We start from the raw sequence: 22,397 nt of genomic DNA on the forward strand, positions 1-22,397 counted from the left end.
ATATATCATATATTGTTTTAAGCTGAATTTGATTATGTTTTCCAAATATTTTAATGGTTGATAAGCTATATGCAAAATATTATGAACACATAACATTAATCGGTTACTAGTAGATTTTTCTGCTGCTTTGTATTTTAGGTGACCCCGCTTGTTTGCTGATTGTACTGCCAATGTTCCTGGCTGCTTATCTGACTGGAGTTCACAGGGGGCTCTCAGGCTCAGCATATAAAAGATCGAGCAAGCAAAGCGTGCTTGCTCATTAAAAGAATCAGACGTTGGTTGACTGGTAAGGTATATGCTTTTCCTGTTAATGTACTTATCTCATATTTTAAAGACATTTGTAAAATGTCTTGGGGGAATCTTTATAAAGTGCAACTAATTATGTTTCAAATTATTTGCCACACCTTTTGGGTTATCCATTGATTTCTCTGAGAACCCACCATACTTATTCATTCACACTCTGCACTCATTTACTGGACATCTTACACTTTGAGGATATTACATTTTTTGCAATTGAGGATATTAGATTTAAAGCACTTGTAATAAGCTAAATCTCCAGCTGAAATGTTAAAATAGTATAGACTTATAGTGCATTTAAAGCCAAAACCTTTTTTTTTTAAGTTTTGGTTAGTTACTTGGTTAAAACTAGGGATGAGTAGATCTGCCCAGTTTTGATTCAAAAATTGGCGAACCTGAACTTAGAAGCAAATTCCAGTGAAGTCTATAATGGTCATTCTGGTTGTTAAATTCTGGTAATTTTTAGGGCTACTAGGCAAGCTACTGTCAAAAACACTGCCATGGGAAACGTGTAGAACAAAAACCAAAAGTATCATACAGAGAGGCAACATTAGAAATATACAAATAATTGAAATGACATGTTTTGAGATGCCCTTAAGCTATGCATGGGGTTATGGAAAAATATGATTTTCATGGACAGTCTCAGTGACAGCATACACTGGCAGTGCATATTTGGCATATTTTTCTTTTACAATTAGCTTGGCTTACCTATAGCAGCAGTCCCACAATCTGATTCGTTTCATCAAAAAAAAAAAAAAAAAATCAGGTGTCTTTAGCAGCTTTTTTTTATCAAATATTAGTAATAGGCCTGCTTTGACTGGCAGATAGAAATTGGCCAGTAGTTTGCTCATGCTGTCCTTGCTCTTTCTCATGTAAAAAACTATCTATTTCTTTCAAGCTCTCATTAAGTAGTAAGAGACCTCTAATGACACAGCAGTATAAAATTGGCAAGCAGCAAGACATTATTAATGCTATAATAGGCCTTACAAGTATATGTCTAACTTTTAATTTATCTATGGAGAAAGGGGTTGCAGTCAGTGTGAGTAATTTAATGTTATGTGGTTTGGATGAATAATGTTCTCACAGTTTGTTTTCTTTCAAACAATGCAGTTGTGTGCTTCAAACAAAATACAACCTACAGAAAAGTTCCAGGTATTGGCATGTTTTACGTTTTTTCCAGCTTTGACCAATGTAACTATGCACAGTATATGACATACCTGGCCAATGCTGCTGGAAGCTGGAAATCAATGGAGTAGATGCAGTTACTTCAATGATCTCCACTTGCTTCCAGGTTCTGCTTGGCTGTTCTTGTGCTCTGTAAACCAGGGGTCTCAAACTGGCGGCCCTCCAGCTGTTGCAAAACTACAAGTCCCATCATGCCTCTGCCTGTGGGAGTCATGTTTGTAACTATCAGCCTTGCAATGCCTCATGGGACTTGTAGTTTTGCAACAGCTGGAGGGCCACCAGTTTGAGACCCCTGCAAACAAAGGAAGTTAACTGATCAGCATGGGTACCGTTTAGAGAATGCTTTGCACATGGAGAGGTGGGGGGGGGGTGACATCATGCTCTCCACCTCATCCAATCAGAGAATGCTTTGTGTTCATTCAGAAAGCAATGCATTCTCTGAATGAAACCCATTCTGACCTCCTGTGTTTGCAAGCCATCAGGCTGGTACCGTTTTGAGAATGCTTTGCACATGGAGAGGTGGGGCAGTGACATCCTGCTCTCCACCTCATCCAATCAGAGAATGCTTTGTGTTCATTCAGAAGGCAATGCATTCTCTGAATGGAACCCATTCTGACCTCCTGTGTTCGCAAGCCATCAGGCTGGCCACTTAGCACAGGACCCAGAAGGAAATGAAACTCACTGGAGTAGTGATGTCTACCTCAGTGAGTTCCAACTTCCAGCAGTATAAGCCATGTATGTCATATACACAGTTACATCGGTCCATGCCAAAAGTTACCAATGTAACTATGCATAACATATCGATATCTGAAATTTATGGTCAGAACATATGGTCAGTAAAAAGTGACAGTTCTGCGTTGAGCACAACTTAAAAAAAGCCATATTAATATCAAATAAAAATAAATAAAAAACACAAAAGAAATGAAAACCTCAAAATGTCACCCCTGACTCAAAAACTGAAACCCCTATTTTTTAAAGGGAAGACTTGCAGGGAAAAAAAAGGAGAACGTTTTCAGTTAGCTCAGCAAAGTTGAGTTCTGGTATTTAAACTGTGTTTTAAATTTAAAATGTGCAAAACAGATTTATGTTTTTTATTTCCTCTACGCAGTACACAGGTTTACTTATTTAAGTAAAAAAAAATATTTCTTTCTGTTTTGGATAGAGTAAAAGAGGGTATTTTATGCCATCTGTGTTCCTTTGGGGAAAATTTCTCTTCACTTCCTGTCCCATAGCCAAAACAGGAAGTCAAAGGAGATCCCTCCATAGGGAGGGCATCCCTAATTGTCACGGTTACCAGAACGAGTGCCCTATTGGAAGATTCCCCCTCTATTCTTGTTCTGGTGACAACCCAAAATATGAGTTTTCCTTTTCATTTCCCTCCTGGTTATAATGGTAAACAAAACATATAGAGATGATGAATCTCCCTAATGAGACTCAGACAATAATAAAGCCTGACAGGTGTTCAAATCCCTATCACTATCCAAAACTGAAAAAAAATAAAGTTTTGCCTTCAGTTATATTTGAAATAAATGAAAACCATTTTGGCAATTGTTTACTTTATATTGTTTTTATCAGAACTACTTTTATCTGAATGTTGAAAAGGATTTTTTTTCCTTTCTAGTCATTTCTTCTGTTCTTTTTTTTGTTACAGCTTTAAAGACCTTTCCAGCATGAAATCCCTGGTTTCATCTCTGCTGCTGTTCTTCCTTATTGGTATGTAGTTCCCTAAATCTTTGAATCCTAAGTACTCTGGTGCTCTGGTTAAATTGGCAAGATCAAGTATTCCAACTCTTTTCTGTGTGCAGGCTTAGAGTATGTGCAAAAATAAATGAGAGACTTAAATTATAAATATGTTAATGATGTTTTCCCATGCCTTATATGCAACATCAGGGTTGTCACCTCAAAAAGTGCTCCCACAATGGGCTACACTTTGATATGCCAACATACAGATTGTTGACATATCGAGCATCATCTTCTGCCAAGAATTCCTTCTGCACCTATACATCTAGTACTCAAACCAGTGAGGCCATTCATCATTAGATAGTGCCATGCACAGGTATGCTCTGCCAGGAAGCGCTAGCAATGAACATTGGTACCGTGAACAACATTGATTGGAAAGTCATTATAGTGATTTCTTCCCCTCTGCATGCATTACCTTCTACTAACTAAGCCCCCTTTTTTTAAATTCATCTACCCAAGAACAAAACATGAATATATTTTATTTTTACCAGTGCTTAGATTTGGTGACTACATTCGTTTTTTTTCAGTCTAAGTACATTTTCCAAAGGAACGTTTGGTCTTCCAGTGTCCTGTGCACTGGATTGATATCCCATACAATGTATTCATCCTGAGGAAAGGAGAAACTGTTTGATATATATATCCGAAGAATAGTCCAATGATCCAATATTCATAGATATGTTGCAATGATTGAGTGTTGCCACCTTAAGGACCATGTCACACTGGTGATTTTGCAGTAGTAATCACCACCTATTTTTTTTTTTTTACAAGCCATTTCTTGCCAAGGCAATCATAGTTATTCTTTATGGAATTGCAATCTCATTTTGAGAAATTTAATTTGTGCAACATTTCGTGTTAGTGGCAGTTGCACTGCACTTACCATTATGACTTCAAATGCTACAAATCTTTAAAGTAGAGCAATTTGTAGCAGTGAGCACTAATGTGTGTTGATTTTTTTCTTGTGTTTTTTTTGTGTTTTGATATGCCTAAGCAAGCTTGAGCCTTTACAATCACTTTAAGAAGCTTACAAACTAAGTCCCTATCTCACATACATGGAGTACATACTAGTGCCAAATTTAGACAGGAGCCATTTAACCTCTTCAATATGCTGGTCACCAATCCCCAGGAAAGATGTGTTTGAACTGGAGAGCATCCAGAAGGGGCAACAAAGCTAATAAGGGGGCTGGAGGACCTCAGTAGTGAGGAATGACTACAAACGCTAAACTTATTCTCCATGGAGAAGAGATGCTTGAAGCGGTATTAAACCCAAATGCAATACATTATTATTATATTATTATTATACAGGATTTATATAGCGCCAACAGTTTACGCATCACTTTACAACTTGAGGGTAGACAGTACAAAAACAATACACTCTAATGCAGTAGGAATCAGAGGGCCCTGCTCCTTTGCGCTTACAATCTAAAAGGGGAGGTAAAGAGATACAAGAGGTAATAACTGTGGGGGATGTGCTGATGGAGAAAATAAATGTACAGTTGTTAGGTGTGGGCCAGATAGGCTTCTCTGAAGAGATGAGTTTTCAGGGATTCCAGAGGATGGGAGAGGCTCTGTAGAAGTCCTGAAGGCGAGCATGGGATGAGGTGACAAGGGAGTTTGAAAGCAGGAGGTCTTAGGAGGAGTGAAGAGAATGATTAGGTTGTTATTTTGAGACTAGGTTAGTGATGTAGCTGGGGGCCAGGTTGTGGATGGCTTTGTAAGTTATAGTTAGTATCTTGAATTTAATTCGTTGGCTGAATGGCAGCCAATGGAGGTATTGGCAGAGGGGTATAGCAGACGCTGAGTGGTTTGTGAGGTGGATGAGCCTGACAGCAGCATTCATGATGGACTGAAGTGGGGATAGCCTATTTAGAGGGAAGCCAATGAGGAGGGAGTTGCAGTAGTCGAGGCGTGAGATGACCAGAGAGTGGATTAGGAGCTTTGTGGTGACATTGGTTAGGAAGGGGCGTATCTTGGAGATGTTGCAGAGGTTGAGGCGGCAAATTTTGGATAGCAATAGGATGTGGGGCCAAAAGGTTAGTTCAGGGTCCAGGATTACACCTAGGACCTTGGCGTGGGGGGACAAGTTAATAGTTGAGTCGTTGTTATTGATAGAGAAATCAGGGGAAGTGGCACCTGGGGGAGGAAATATAATGAGCTCGGTTTTGGATAGGTTGAGTTTGAGGAAGTGATGTGACATCCAGGCTGATATGTCTGCTAGTAAGTTTGTGATGCGTGAGGAGACAGATGGCGAGAGCTGGGGGGTGGAGAGATAGATTTGGGTGTCATCATTGTAGAGATGATATTAAAAGCCATGGGAGGCAATCAACTGACCCAGAGAGGTGGTGTAGATTGAGAAAAGGAGAGGTCCAAGAACAGAACAGCAGAGAGATCCAGGAGAAGTAGTACAGAATAGTGTCCGTTGGTTTTAGCCGTTAGTAAGTCATTTGAGAGTTTAAGGAGAGCAGTTTCCGTGGAGTGTTGAGGGCGAAATCCGGACTGAAGAGGATCAAGAAGTTTGTTCATGGTCAGATGGTTGCTCAGTCGGTTGTAGACCAAACAATAAAAAATATGTGCAGCGCTAAAACTAAATGAATTAATAAAATGTGCTAAAAATCATACAAGAGTGATTAATCCACCACACAATGTATTAAGAGAAACACAACAGGTCTCCTATAGAAAATAGAGACAAATGTCACAACATATGTCATATGTGAAAAAAAATTAAATAATTTAAAGCATAAAAAAATGTGATCCCAAAAATTATACCAAAAAAAAAGTCCATAAGTGAAGTGGGTAGATGATCAAAATAAATTCTGAAGAGATGTGACACAGGTGAATCCAGCATCCACAGTGACTTGCACCCAAGTGAGGTATGAGGCTCCTTACCAGCTCAAGATGACCACCATAACAGTGGTCCCACCAGGCATTTGGGAAATTACCAGGTCACCCACAACCTATGCCGATCTTTCCAGTATGTAGAACTCAAAAGACAAAAAATCAAGAAAAGGCTCCCATAGCGTAAAATTGCAAAACAGTAAAATTTTAATGAGCCAAAAGATTGCACTTACAAGAAAATTCCATCAAAAGAGCAGCGTATGACCAAGCATCACGATCGCGGCGTTTCCACGAACCTCCGCCTGCCTACTGTGTATGTCCCATCAATCACGGAGAAAAACGTAATGACGTCGGCGTCACTGGCTCCTCCCTACACTGGTCTACTGGTTGTAGACCAGTCTTTCAAGAAGTTTGGAGGAGAAGGCGAGTAAGGAGATAGGACGTAGGTTGTTAAGATTGGTGGGGTTCAGTGAGGGCTTTTTAAGTATGGGGATGACTAGCACATGTTTTAGAGAGTTTGAAGCCACAAGAGAGGGAGAGGTTGAAAATGTGAGTTAGAGAGTGTAGAATCGAGTCAGAGTCTGTGCGTAGTATTTACGAAGGAGCAGGATCCAGGGGGCAGATGGTTTGAGTGTTAGATAAAAGTTTACTAAATTGCAGTTTACCAATCATTAGATGTGGTAGCTGCATTCGTTTTCTTTTTTCTCTCTGTTTTCAGCGATGATCTGGCCAGTAACACACCTCCTGTATTAGGAGCACAGGGGGAACAGCAGACAGCAGCATTGTCAGTCTTGGTGAGAGGGTGTTAGATGTGATAGCAGTAGGGATGCATCAATACCATTTTTTCACAACTTGTACGAGTACCGTTACGTTTTTTTTGTACTCGCCATTACCAATTACTGATACCCACCACAACTGTTTTGTTTACACTTCAGCTGTCAGCAATGGTACAAAGCGTTGGAAAGTTATTTACAAATTAAATAAATATATATATATTTTTTACATTTTGTGCTTTTTTTCAATGTGAAATGTGTAAACATATTAACAAACAAAGCAAACAAATTTTTTTTTAATGATTAACACTTTAAAATATAAAAGTGAACAAAAAAATCAGCAGGAAAATAATAATGAAATGGAGGAGAATAAGGAGTTAATTAAGGCTGATTAGAGTAAATTGAGGGTTAATAAGGTGTTAAACAGAGGAACATCTAATAAAAAAACACCAAAAAAAGGTTTTTTACCTGACAGCTTCTTTAAACTGACTTCATCTGCAGATCGAAGTTCATCCCTTTGACATGTAGATGAAGAAACAGAAAGATACAAAAAGAAACAAAGTTTCTTTCTATCTTAGTGTTTCAGTAGCTGAGCAATATTGTTGATAAACATTGCCTGGCTGCTTTATTTTTTTTATTTTTATTTTTTTTAATGACAGATCCATTTGCTGCAAACCCCACTGACCGCTAAATGAGTCATCGGTTGTTAAGGATGCGGCAGCCCTGCTCCTTAACAACCGATAATTGACAGATTTTTTTTTTTTTTTTTTTACATTTCAGCTGTCAGTGGTGTAATCCCACTGACAGCTGAAAGAACCGAGCCTGAAATATTGGTTTCAGGTATCGGTGCATTTGTATGAGTACCGATTCCCACGCAGATGCTTAGTATCGGCACCAATACTGGTAACGGTGCAGTGTTGCCAACCGTCAGTATTTTTACTGTCAGCCAGTTAAAATGGGCACTTTTCTCCTGCCAGTAAATGCCAGTGACAGGAAAATGTTGCCAGTAAAAAATATGGCTGTGATGCTTAGCCTGGCCAAGACCATTTGAGTGCCTTCTACAGTGTGTTCACCTGTTCGGGCAGTGCTGGCGGGTGGAGAGTGTTGTGGAAGTAGTGCCTGAGCATTTTGTGTGATATCATAGTGCAAGGGAGCCGAGCGACCGGAACCCTGTGTCAGACTCAGCAAGACAAGCTTGGAGTGGGACTGACAGTGCTCTTTAGACTGGAGTGGACTGAAGAGATCATCTGGCATGAAGAGAGACTGTCACTGTGACTCAGAAGAGGACGTGTAATGTTGGTGAGGTGTCATCATCACCTGTGCTGCTGCACACTGCTGTCAGTGTCACTGTGAGAGTCAATTTCATGTGTGTGTGCCTGCCCATTCTAATTTCTTGTCCTCCTGAGTCCTGTCCCTGAGCTACTTACAAGTAAATCTATTGTATTCACTACTGTAAATAAAATAAGAAATATTTTTTTTTTTGCCTTAATATGTACCATAAATCACTTTGCTAATTGCATATTGTACTTGTTTGTAGCCTAAATACTGAAATGTGCGCTTAAAACTGTAGCTTTGTAACTTTTGCAAATGCCAGTAAAAACTTGCCTGTGCCAGTAAATTTTGGGTGTTGTGTCAGTAAATTTCAATCTGTTAGGTTGGCAACACAGAATCGGTGCAAACCTAATTAGCAGATTTAGATAAACTAACAAATTGAAGGCAAGCTCCAGCTACTACTCTATAAGCAGTTACAACAAACAGTTTTTTTTTGGCATGAAAGTTTACATAAATTAATAAAACCGATCATTGAAAGCACACCTTTAAGTTTTAAATGGTTTGTCTCATCCCTCTAACTGAATTTGATCTGGAAGAAAGCTTGTTCTTTTGAAAAACAACATACTTACTGGCCAGATCACCAGGTAAAAATAGAAAAAAGACAGCCTAAAAAAGAAAACTAATGCAACCATCAAATCTAAGAATTGGTAAGCTGCAATATAATAAATGTTTGTTTTTGGGTTTCATACCACTTTAAGGAATCAAGCGGATTGGAAGCTCTTAGCAACTACCCATTTCTTTCTGTAGTTTTCTTCTTTTATTCTGATCACAGCTGTGGAAAAATTATAAAAATATTACCTTGGTCCTTTCATGTACATTGTACAGCAAGATAAACCAAATGAAAGGTGACTCTAGCATTGGGAGGAATCTTTTTAATCTCAGGTCTCTAAAAAAGACATGTGGCCACACAATGAAATTGGATGAGAAGTAGTTTAATCTTAAACTGTGTAGGGGGTTCTTTACTATTAGGGTGGTAAGGATGTGAAACTTCCTTCCACAACTGGTGGTGTCAGCAGAGTACTGGTACTTTTTCTCGCTGATACCAATTATCGATATGTATTTTTAGTGTCATAAAACATAAAATCAATAAGTGCCCTTGGATGCATTTATTTTTTTACACATAACCCCCAGCTCACCTGCCTCTGCCCTGTTGGTGTAGCAGTAGAGCACTTGCAAGAGCTTCTGCAATCCAGGTGTCACGTCTCACATAGTTGTGCCCTTGCGTGACATCCTCCTGCGTCTCCCTCTATAAAGGTGGTGGTTACAGTCTGCGGACTTGAAGGCATCAGCTTTAGTATTGGAACATTTGCACGAGTACGAGTACTCATGCAAATGCTTAGTATTGGTGCAACGCTAGTAGAGAAGTTAAAAAAAACCCATAAAAGTAGTCTCAAATACTCACACATGCTCAGGTTGAACAGATTGACATAAAGTATTTACATAGATCTTTTTTTTACTATCACTATACAGCATAGATAGGAGGAGGAAGAGGCAGTGGTTTTAAGCATATTTACATGTAGTCTTTACTTTCACTATATATATATATATATATATATATATATATATATATATATATATATATAAACCAAATGTATACTGTTTTGTGAGATACTGTATATACTATAAATGTACAGTATCTCACAAAAGTGAGTACACCCCTCACATTTTTGTAAATATTTTATTATATCTTTTCATGTGACAACACTGAAGAAATTATACTTTGCTACAATGTAAAGTAGTGAGTGTACAGTTTGTATAACAGTGTAAATTTGCTGTCCCCTCAAAATAACTCAACACGCAACCATTAATGTCTAAACCGCCGTCAACAAAAGTGTGTACACCCCTAAGTGAAAATGTCCAAATTTGGCCCAATTAGCCATTTTCCCTCCCCGGTGTCATGTGTTAGTGTTACAAGGTCTCAGGTGTGAATGGGGAGCAGGTGTGTTAAATTTGGTGCATTCCACTCAGAACAGGCCTCATCATGGTCGACCAAAGAAGTTGTGTGCACATGCTCAGCATCATATCCAGTGGTTGTCTTTGGGAAATAGATGTATGAGTGCTGCCAGCATTGCTGCAGAGGTTGAAGGGGTGGGGGGTCAGCCTGTCAGTGCTCAGACCATACGCCGCACACTGCATCAAATTTGTCTGCATGGCTGTCATCCCAGAAGGAAGCCTCTAAAGATGATGCACAAGAAAGCCCTTGTTGAAGACAAGCAGACTAAGGACATGGATTACTGGAACCATGTCCTGTGGTCTGATGAGACCCAGATAAACTTATTTGGTTCAGATTGTGTCAAGTGTGTGTGGCAGAAACCAGGTGAGGAGTACAAAGACAAATGTGTCTTGCCTACAGTCAAGCATGGTGGTGGGAGTATCATGGTCAGGGGCTGCATGAGTGCTGCTGGCAGTGGGGAGCTACATTTCATTGAGGAAACCATGAATGCCAACATGTACTGTGACATACTGAAGCAGAGCATGATCCCCTCCCTTCGGAGACTGGGACGCAGGGCAGTGTTCCAACATGATAATGACCCCAAACACACCTCCAAGACGACCACTGCCTTGCTAAAGAAGCTGAGGGTAAAAGTGATTGACTGGCCAAGCATGTCTCCAGACCTAAACCCTACTGAGCATCTGTGGGGCATCCTCGTCATGAAGGAGTGGAAGAGGACTCTAGTGGCAACCTGTGAAGCTCTGGTGAACTCCATGCCTAAGAGGGTTAAGGCAGTGCTGGAAAATAATGGGGCCACACAAAATATTGACATGGGGTCCAGATTGGGTGTGTTGAGTTATTTTGTGGGGACAGCAAATTTACACTGTTCTACAAACTGTACACTACTACTTTACATTGTAGCAAAGTGTTATTTCTTCAGTGTTTTCACATGAAAAGATATAATAAAATATTTACAAAAATGCGAGGGGTGTACTCACTTTTGTGAGATATTGTATATACTATCAATGTATATTAATTTTGGGTAGAGTAAGAAAGGAGAGGATTTTTTTGTTGTTGCCACCTGTGTCCCACTGGGGAGATTTGCCTTCACACCCTGTCCTGTAAACACAACAGGAAGTGATAGGAAATCTGTGAAGAATTAGGGTTGCCACAGCAATACATGTGTTGGTAGACTTGGTTCTCTATTCATGTTATGGGAACAACCCAACATTTTGGATTTTCCCTCACTTTCAGTCCCAATGACCATTAAGGCAAATAGAGAGAGTCATTCTCCTCCGTGAGGACTCAGACAGCAATAAAAATCTGAAAGGGTTGCTAAACTTTCCCTACTCTGTCCAAAAGCAAAAAAAAAAAAGGGTTAGAAGTTTTGGCTTCAGATACACTTTAATTCACAAATGATTTGTGGTCATTTTTACCCCATTTATTTATTGTGAGTTTTTCCAACAGCAAGTTGGAGCTAAACATGGGAAGATATCATAAAAATTCCTGGGACACTATAATTGGATGGGTTCCCACTGTCGTATCATAAAAGCCCAAGACCATAGCTGAGTCAACTGCCATTGCCCCTCCATTGAGTATTAGGCTGTCAGAAGGGAATCCTATATACTGCTAGAAGGGAATACTATATATTCCTAAATATATTGACCAATATCCAAATTTTGGTTCCATTACTCCAGCGCTGACATCCATACAGAAGTTTTCACAGATCGTTTTCACAGTTTATTAACAGGTTTTTTTTCTGTCTTGCAGGGACTCAGGGTCACTCCATTATTCAGGAAAAAAATAATGAACCTGTAAGACCTGGTGCTCAAGAGAGTCTGAAACGTGTGATTACTGGTTTCTATGTGATGGGAGCAGAGTTAGTAGGAATGCTTGAATCAACAGATTCTGAAAAGATGTAAGATCAATCTATTCCGCTACTTTCTAAACCTGGTCAAAATGTATATTTTTTTTTACAGGAAATGTATATTCCATTTTTTTTTTTGTGTATGAAGTTGTTAAGGTCAATATCTACCCTCATATTTCCCCTCCATTATTTGGCAACAGTGGAAAAAACTCTAGAGAAATCTGTTCTATAGATCAGATTAAAGTCATAAGCGACAGCCATGGTTTTATCAGGAAAAAAATTGACTTTCTTTTTCTAAGGAAGTGAGGAGAAGCTGGGGCACTGGGTAATTTTGAAGTGGTATATTTTGATATTTCTATAATGTTTGAGGTGGTTCCTTTCGGACACCTAAGAACCCACTCATGGAGCGTGAACATCGCAATGTTTACTGTACACTGCTTTTGCATTTTATGAATTGGCAAGTGCAGTTAGCTTGCCTGCCACTAGATGGCTCTGTTGCCATTATGGCACGGTAAGGGGAAAGTTGTAATCAGGTGTTAGCCAATTCTTTATAAATAAAAGGTTTAACAGTAATGCACTGTGAGTTCTCATCTTTGCTTTTGACATATATACATCTGCTGGAGCTGGAAAGTTGATCTTATCAGGACACCTGGGAACCTTCTTGGGAGTGAGCTGTTGCTCTTCTTAGAGAGGATACTTTCTAAGCGCTTTTGTTCCCCTTGGGGGATCATATGTTCTGGTAAGCAGTCTGTCTGTCTCAACAAGCACTAAGGTGGAAGTGAAGTGAAATTTTATTGAGATAATCCACAGTGAATAGCGCAAGAGCACTTTATTGCACCGAGATGGACAGAACTTGGACTGTCACTATATTGATTTTGTCTATTCATATTTATTATTTATTTATATATTGTCACTAATGAATTTGTGTATATGATATGTACAAACCTGATTTTGTTTGTGTGCAAATAACCCTGGATCATTTAGGATGATTTATTAGTTTTTTGCACATTGCACTTTACAAGGCATGTTTGTTTTATGAAACATTGTGTGGTTTATTTTCATTTTATTGTACAAGTTTTTTTTTACAGTTGATTTGTATCATCACAAACAACAGATCAGTGTATGCCAGATATACAGTAATAGGAGGTGATTTTTATATCCCTAATGCAAACTGAGACAGCGCAGTTATATATATATATTTTTTGGTGTTTTAGTAGTACAGTATTCAGCTACTTTTATGTTACTCTGATTCAACAAGAAAATACAAAACCCAATCAGGGAGATTTAGGCCCCTTTCACACTGGCTGTCCGATCAGTTCCACCTGTCAGTTTTTTAGGTGGACCTGATCGGACCATGTATTCACCCCTATGGAGCGGGGGATGTCAGCGGTGACACGTCCACTGACATCTGCCTCTATCCGATCTGATCCTCTCCGGCAAATCCAGACAGGTAGTGGTCCTATTTTCCATCTGTCTGGCAGATCAGATGGGATCGGATGAAAACGGACAGGCGGTTAATTTTCATCCGATTTCCCCATAGAGGAGAGCAGGACTCTGTCCGTCTTCGCTCTGCACAGTGAGCAGAGACGGACCTGTCATCCGCCTGATCAGCAGGAATTAGCGGAATCCGTCAAACAGAGGCACCCGTATGAAAGAGGCCTTAAAGGGACTCTGTCCACTATCCTAAAATAAGGAATAAAGCTTGTATTTTCAGATTGTGATAGAAGTGATGAATGTATATACTCTCTGTTTTGAGAAGGCTTGCTGTGCTACACATTAGTCAAAGTCACTTTTTTTCATGTCTTTCCTTTTTCTTTTCAGGACTATACATTTTTACTAAACAATTAGGCTCCGTTTACATCTCTGCATTCCGAATCGTGGGCGGAATCGCCGCGATTTGAAGTAGCGGCAAATCGCAGGTTGCCCATGCGTTCCCTGTCACTTTCAATAGCACCCCAAATGTGGCGCGATTTTCAGGCGACAATCGTGGTAGAATCGCACAAACAGAATCGCTGGATGCCTGTCGCCCAAAAGAAGTATGAGAGCCTCTTTTGGGCGACAGACGTCCCGCGATTCTGTTTGCGTGATTTTACCGCAATTGTCACCCGATACACCAAGATGTGAACGGAGCCTAAAGCTCTCTAAAGGGTGAATTAAAGCTTAGAAGAGTCAAATTTACTAAAATGAATAGATGTCCCAGATGTCTTGGACAAATCCATGTTGTTTCTGACAATATGTTTCACTGAAAGAATACATTCTTTAAATAGTGAATTTCAGTTTAGAAGAGGTAAACGGTAACTCCACTTTCATGGGAAAAAAAGCAAATTAAAAAAAATAATATAGAATATAAAATTGCGACACAATTCATGTTGTATTTGAATTTTATTAAAAATTACCTTTCCTTTTCAATCTGCAGTGCTGTAATTTTCTGTAAAATGAAATGCAATATGGTTACCTTGAGGTATTCTGTACACAGATGGTATACAGAACACCCCCCAGAAACTAATTTCCTGCTTGTGTGATTGGCTTACTGATTTTAGCAGAAGTCTGCACTAAGTCACAAATCAGATTTTGAGCATCCCCTGCAACAAAAATTACATTTTTGGTGAGATACTCTCAAAGGGAAATCGTGCCTAAAGGGATGCAGACCCTGCCACTTTCCTCAGTAGAGCCCTGCCCAAGAATCCTTGTAATATACACAGATCACCCAGAGGGGAATGTTATTTCTCAACAAAAGTGGAGATACTTTTTAAATTAGGGATGCACCGATACCACTTTTTTTTAGCAATGAGTACCAATACTTTTTTTGTAAGTACTTTCCCACACCAATTACCAATACCTATTTCCAGCATTTAGGGAGATCAAGATGAGGAGGAGCGGGGGTGGGGGAGGGGTGGGGCCTCCGTGTGCTGTGTAATATTACCATATTACCATCTGGATGAGACCAAGTGATGAAGAAGCACAGCACTCCCAACACTCAGCACTGTTGGCCCCACAACTATGAGGACCATGCTGTCATCCTATGTCCTCCTGCTCCTCTAAGCCTGCTGACAACTGAGCCGGAAGGTATCGGATTTAAGTATTGGTACATTTTCACGAGTACTGATTCTTGTACGTGTAAATGCCTGGTATCAGCACTGATACCAGTACCGGTGTTGGTGCAACCCAAATGCGAATGAGCTGAAACTCTTGTGAGAAAATATGTTTAGCTAACAAAAAAGGTAAAGGCTAAAGTAAAAAAAAAAACAAAACATAAGAATTTTAGTTAAAAATAGAGATACTTTTGCAAATATAATAGTTTGGATTAGAATAGGCAAACCCCGGACAGTTTTCTTTTTTGCCATCTGCATTGCAATATAGAGCTCTCCCCTCATTTCCTGTCCTGAAGGTAAAACAGGAAGAGAGATAATTTGTTTTATATATTATTTATTACATGCACTGACAATGTACGCAGCGCCTTAAATAATTTAAATTCACATCAGTCCCTACTCCCAGGAAGCTTACAAACTAAGTTAATCATCATTTTAATTTAACCACTTCCTGCCTGGCCATTGTAAAAAAACGAAATTCAAAACATAACCTGCACTCAGGTGTGGTGCTTAGAGGTGAGATGGGCTCTCCTCTCAGCTGATCTTGCAAACGCAGTTGTCTTGCTGCCTTCTGTAGGACTGTTGGTATCCTTTTGCAAACTACAAAACAACAAAAAAGAAGGAGCACCGACCTAGTGCATTCCCATAACTCAAATATTTTTTAAAAAGTAGGAAAACAAATGGATACTCACAAACACGGGTTTTACATTAGCATATCTAAAAGATACAGACGAGACCGCCTCCAATCCACCATACTCTGCTGATGGCAGGGGAAGACCTCTAAATGTCAATTAATGGCTAATGCGTTTCGAGGGCCAGGCCCTCTTCTTCAGAGCCGCCAGTGGCGGAAGTGGTCTTGTCTGTATCTTTTAGATATGCTTCTGTAAAACACGTGTTTGTGAGTACCCATTTGTTTTTCTACTTATAATATATTTATATATATACATATACAGTATCTCACAAAAGTGAGTACACCCCTCACATTTTTGTAAATATTTTCTTCTATCTTTTCTTGTGACAACACTGAAGAAATGACACTTTGTTACAATGTAAAGTAGTGAGTGTACAGCTTGTATAATAGTGTATATTTGCTGTCCCCTCAAAATAACTCAACACACAGCCATTATTGTCTAAACCGCTGGCAGCAAAAGTTAGTACACCCCTAAGTGAAAATGTCCAAATTGGGCCCAAAGTGTCAATATTTTATGTGACCACGATTATTTTCCAGCACTGCCTTAACCCTCTTGGGCATGGAGTTCACCAGAGCTTCACAGGTTGCCACTGGAGTCCTCTTCCACTCCTCCATGACGACATCACGGAGCTGGTGGATGTTAGAGACCTTGTGCTCCTCCACCTTCCATCTGAGGATGGCCCACAGATGCTCAATAGGGTTTAGGTCTGGAGACATGTTTGGCCAGTCCATCACCTTTACCCTCAGATTCTTTAGCAAGGCAGTGGTCGTCTTGGAGTTGTGCTTGGGGTAGTTATCATGTTGGAATACTGCTCTGCGGCCCAGTCTCTGAAGGGAGGGAATCATGCTCTGCTTCAGTATGTCACAGTACATGTTGGCATTCATGGTTCCCTCAATGAACTGTAGCTCCCCAGTGCCGGCAGCACTCATGCAGCCCCAAACCATGACATTCCCACCACCATGCTTGACTGTAGGCAAGAAACACTTGTCTTTGTACTCCTCACCTGGTTCCCGCGACACACGCTTGACACCATCTGAACCAAATAAGTTTATCTTGGTCTCATCAGACCACAGGACATGGTTCCAGTAATCCATGTCCTTAGTCTGCTTTCTTCAGCAAACTGTTTGCAGGCTTTCTTGTGCATCATCTTTAGAAAAGACTTCCTTCTGGGACAACAGCCATGCAGACCAATTTAATGCAGTGTGTGGCATATGGTCTGAGCACTGACAGGCTGACCCCTCACCCCTTCAACGTTTGCAGCAATCCTGGCAGCACTCATACATCTATTTCCCAAAGACAACCTCTTGGTATGATACTGAGCACGTGCACTCAACTTTTTTGGTTGACCATGGCAAGTCCTGTTCTGAGTGGAACCTGTTCTGTTAAACCGCCGTATAGTCTTGGCCACCGTGGTACAGCTCAGTTTAAGGGTCTTGGCAATCTTCTTATAGCCTAGGCCATCTTTATGTAGAGCAGCAATTTTTTTTTTCAGATCCTCAGAGAGTTCTTTGCCATGAGGTGCCATGTTGAACTTCCAGTGACCAGTATGAGAGCGAGTGATAACACCAAATTTAACACACCTGCCCCCCATTCACACCTGAGACCTTGTAACACTAACGAGTGACATGACACCGGGGAGGGAAAATGGCTAATTGGGCCCAATTTGGACATTTTCACTTAGGGGTGTACTCACTTTTGTTGCCAGCAGGTTAGACATTAATGGCTGTGTGTTGAGTTATTTTGAGGGGACAACAAATTTACACAGTTATACAAGCTGTACATTCACTACTTTACATTGTAGCAAAGTGTCATTTCTTCAGTGTTGTCACATGAAAAGATAGAATAAAATATTTACAAAAATGTGAGGGGTGTACGCACTTTTGTGAGATAATGTATATATATATATATATATATAAAATAAAATTTGAGTTATGGTAATGCACTAGGTCGGTGTGCCCTCTTTTTTGGTGTCTATTGTAAAAAAACAACCGAACGGGAGTTTTGTTATCCTGGGTGGATGTCCTATGTCCTCTAACAGCCGTGCTGTGTCTCGGCCTGTCACCTGCTGTCCAGATACATAGACGCATCAATATCATACAGTACAGTGAAACTTTGGTTTGAGAGTAACTTGGTTTGAGAGTGTTTTGCAAGACAAGCAACATTTTTAAATAAATCTTGACTTGATATACAAGCGATGTCTTGATATACAAGTAGCATCATGTCACAACTGAGTATAAGAGAGAAGAGAGGTGCCTCTAAGTGTAGCAATATGGATACATTTAACAAAGGTACAACATTTAGCAACATATTGCTACACTTAGAGGCGCCTCTCTCCTTTTTAATACTCTGTAGCTCCTGCTGGATTTAGCTTCTAATCACCTTTTGGAGGCTTCCATTTGTGGATGGACATTTTATGGTTGCACAACCTGGTCACATTGCTATAATCTTTTTATATGGACTATAAACTGAAGGACCTATGAATAAATGATTGTGGAAGGAATCATTTGAGTTTCCATTGTTTCTTATGGGAAAATTTGTTTTGATATACAAGTGCTTTGGATTACAAGCATTTTTCTGGAATTACGCTCGCAATCCAAGGTTTTACTGTATTTACAAATGATACTGTGAAACCATACATGTTATATCAATTAATTATAATTATACATTTAAGCTGCACAACTATTTATTCAGAATATACAGAAAGTTCTCCATGTAACATAGATTTATTACTTGTTGATCTTGCCAGTAGATCTGTTATTTTTCCACTCCCTTTAACAGGGTGACAGTGCTATCCTTTCTCCAGTGAAATCCTACAACCTTGTTGTCCCCTGTGATCAGGTAGTTTTGAATGAATTTTAAGTATTATGCCCCGTACACACGGTCGGATTTTCCGATGGAAAATGTCCGATCGGAGCGTGTTGTCGGAAATTCCGACCGTGTGTGGGCTCCATCGGACATTTTCCATCGGATTTTCCGACACACAAAGTTTGAGAGCAGGCTATAAAATTTTCCGACAACAAAATCCGTTGTCGGAAATTCCGATCGAGTGTACACAAATCCGACGGACAAAGTGCCACGCATGCTCAGAATAAATAAAGAGATGAAAGCTATTGGCCACTGCCCCGTTTATAGTTCCGACGTACGTGTTTTACGTCACCGCATTTAGAACGATCGGATTTTCCGACAACTTTGTGTGACCGTGTGTATGCAAGACAAGTTTGAGCCAACATCCGTCGGAAAAAATCCTACGATTTTGTTGTCGGAATGTCCGAACAAAGTCCGACCGTGTGTACGGGGCATAATTCTAGCTAATACTTTCAGGCATGATTCATTTGGTGTGTTGCAGTAATGTGAACCTTACCGCATGCATTACTACAACACATGCTACATATGTTGGTGCGCCTGATGCACCTTGCTGTCAGGCGTGCATTGCTGCACAGCCCAACACATTAGCGTGTTGCGCACTGCCAAACATGCTAAATGCACTATTTTGGTGCATTTTTTGTGTGGTACGTAACATATTCAAATGAATGAGTTGCCCTAATGCAATGCACATTAACATGCAACATAATGAGCATTAATGCACATTAAACGCACCACAATGATGTAAATGGGCTCTTGCTTTTTTTCTCTAAAAATAAATATATATATATATATATATATATATATATATATATATAGGTTTAAACCATGAGTAATGGCTGCTGTTGTAAACACTCCCCACAGTAGTGTTATATGGTTTGTCCAAACCCCTGTAATTGGCACTTTTGCTAGACAGCCTGGCCTTTTAATGGAAGTGGAAGAATAACCAGAAGCATACCCTCCTTGCCAAGGTGATTTCCACTAGAATGGCAGTCTTTAGTGTAAAATGCCAGACTGACACTCTCGCATTAAGAGAAAACCTTTTGAAGGAGAGAAAGTCCAAGATCAGAAGAAGATTCTGCTCTGGAAAGAGTTCTCTTGGCAGTCTCAGTCTCATTACCACCTTGAGAATTGCACCACCAACTCGTCAGATGCCCGTAGGGTTCTTGAGAAGGCTGAGATAGCCAACACATGGTCCTTTTAAATGTACTGTGACTGAGTCCCATATCAAGGCCCTTCTGCAGGTACTCTAGCACATTGTGTACTTGAGAGTTTGATGCTGAAAACCCCAACGCAGCCACAAACAGTTGATATTTGAATATTTCTAGCAGGAAAGACCAATATTTGTTGTCTATTCTGAGCGCTTGTATGTTGCTCGGGCCCAGAATGTACACTGCTGACAAATACAGATGATTGGCTTGGGTCCTTTCCATTATAGGGACAACGTCTATCAGTAACATCCAGTTGCATGTACCCCTCTGTCTCCTTTCATAGGAGACAGCTGAGCAGAGGATTCGCTTGCCTGTTACAGACCATAACATAACCAAATTTTTGGGTAAATTTTGTTAGTAGAACATCATTTTTAAAATACACCAAGTAAAAGTGTAAGTTTATGTCAACACCTCAAATCCATCATTCTATTATAATAGAAATATTCCAAATATTTTTGCAGAATAGGTAATATAGGAAAATAAAACAAGTTTGTGATTTCCTCACAATGGGGCAATTGTTTTTTTTTTCCTACCTTGCCTTTTGGCAAGTTTTAAAACTTTTTTGAAAAATGATTAGTGAAACAGATGTGTGATTACCTGAAAATAAATTCCTTTGCTGATCTTTTAAAAATGCACCCTGTTTGATACAAAAAAATATTAATACCCCCAATATGATTTTGTCTTACAGAGACCACTTGCAGAAGAGAGCTCAAACAATATTTTTTGATATATACAACGTGTTATTTGTAGTTGGTGACACCATTGTGGAAACCTGTAAAGAAGTGGATAAGGAAATTCATGAACATTACCCAACATACAAGACAAAGGCCATACCCTTTATACAGGAATATGTCAACAATGTTATACAATACGTAGTGTCTTTGAAAGATGAAATTCTACCTTATGCTACGAAGGCCAATACAGAGATCATGAAAATTCAGTTACAATTTCTTACAGATATGAAAACTTTATTTTCAGATCATGCTGACAAATTCAACTCTTTTAAGGAGGATATGCATGCCAAGATTAGGCCCTTTGTAGAGCAAATCCAGCAAGAACTGAAAGCAGCAGAGAAGGATGAATCTGATTATAAGCAGTTAACTGAAGAACAACGCCAACTATATCAATTTTCAGTGAAGCAAATGGGGACATACAATGAAGACAATTTTAAGAAAATGTTTGAAATTCTTAACAAAATCTCTACCCAAGCCTAGATATTTGTTCAGGAGACCAAAGAACAAAATATGTTTTCCTTAGCTCTATCAGTCCTAATAAAAAGTATGTTTTACAGGCCGACTTCTTAAATTCTTTTACTTCTTGTTTAATTCAGACTGAATCGTTATTTTTAGTGATGTTGTTATAGGTAAAAAAAAAAAAAAATATGCAGTACATGTCAGCAATGCATGCACATTTCTTCACATTTCTTTTCTGTTCTGTCTCTTTGAAAAAGCAGAAAGCACAGAAATATACCTGGGCCAGCTCTGACCTTGGGGGATGCTGCTGGCAGTACTGAGGTCAGGTGGCTTGGTAACATTACTGTACTGCACACCAGTACTACCACTCTAATTTAGTTAGTAGTGGGGCTGAATGAGTGGGCACTGGCCCGGTGGTATCTTCTGCTTTCCATCTCCGACCTGTCATGGTCACCGGCTCTGCTCATTGTCAGCGCGTGGCTCAGCTTTGCCCCGCCACCCAGCCAGGAGTCCATGGCTTGGAGTGGGTGCACATCTCCAAGCTGAGCCATCAGTGTCGCCTCTTTCATTGCCAGCTCTGTCTCCACTCGCCTCCCAGCCGGGAGTCTTTGGCTGGGAGCAGGTGCACTGAACAGTGCACTGTGTTGTCTGTGGTTGTGTTGATCCTATTACTCATAGTGAACAGCGCAGGGTTCTGATGAAGCCCGTGATTTTTTCTGCCTCCTTGTGATCCAGCCAATCCTTGCTGTGCCTGCGCCTGCAGCCCGCCCCATACTCCACCCCCTGATGAGGACACACAGACACACACCTAGCACTGTGCTGGAAGTATGGTGGAAGGTGTGCAGCAGGCAGAAAATTGGAGGACACACACACAGTAGAGTCCACTGTCCAAACACCTCCCCCCTCCACCTTGACAGTTGCATATGTCTCTCTCTCTGATTGAAAATATTGAGTGCTCCTCTGAAAAGCAATACACACACGGATTGCTTTTTAAAGGCATTTGACAGGCGGTGAGAAGGCAATATGTCGCCTTCTTACCACCTGTTTGACCACCCTAAATGCTGCATCATCCCCACCACAACCATGCGCATTGCACACAAGTGTGGAGAAGTTGCAGTGTAGACCCTTTTATTTGAATGGGTTGTGCCCACCAAACACAACTGGGGATAGAATTCTTGCCACAGTCACAAAGCAAAGCATCATGTCTGCAGCATATACCTGTACATTTCCACCTGTCTTGTTTTTTTTGGGGGGTGTGCACACGTGCCCCCTACCAACCCGTGCTGCGCTTAGACACAGCACAAGCTAATCAGCAGGTTTCTGCCAATGATTTGGGTGAAAATTGCTGATTGGCTGTGTCCAATCACAATACAGAGTTCTGTGTTCACACA

The 22,397-nt window shown here is 40.1% G+C and overlaps 1 protein-coding gene across 4 annotated transcripts; it reads left to right on the top strand.

Moving 5' to 3' along the window:
- The first annotated feature begins 190 nt into the window (after positions 1 to 190).
- LOC141110780 (uncharacterized) lies at positions 191 to 21,106 on the top strand. Of its 4 annotated transcripts, none has more exons than XM_073602387.1 (5): positions 223 to 286; positions 1,408 to 1,449; positions 3,134 to 3,195; positions 11,863 to 12,010; positions 20,502 to 21,106. In XM_073602387.1, exons 3-5 carry the CDS (start codon positions 3,153 to 3,155, stop codon positions 21,025 to 21,027), a joined length of 717 nt encoding a protein of 238 aa, XP_073458488.1. In that variant the 5' UTR covers positions 223 to 286; positions 1,408 to 1,449; positions 3,134 to 3,152; the 3' UTR covers positions 21,028 to 21,106. The 4 variants fall into 4 exon arrangements, with proteins under 4 accessions (XP_073458487.1, XP_073458488.1, XP_073458490.1 ...); XM_073602388.1 differs by having other exon boundaries at positions 269 to 291; XM_073602386.1 differs by lacking the exon at positions 1,408 to 1,449 and having other exon boundaries at positions 191 to 286.
- The last annotated feature ends 1,291 nt before the right edge of the window (positions 21,107 to 22,397 follow it).

The sequence above is a fragment of the Aquarana catesbeiana genome, linkage group LG10 (assembly GCF_042186555.1).
Source record: "Aquarana catesbeiana isolate 2022-GZ linkage group LG10, ASM4218655v1, whole genome shotgun sequence".
Taxonomy (NCBI): domain Eukaryota; kingdom Metazoa; phylum Chordata; class Amphibia; order Anura; family Ranidae; genus Aquarana; species Aquarana catesbeiana.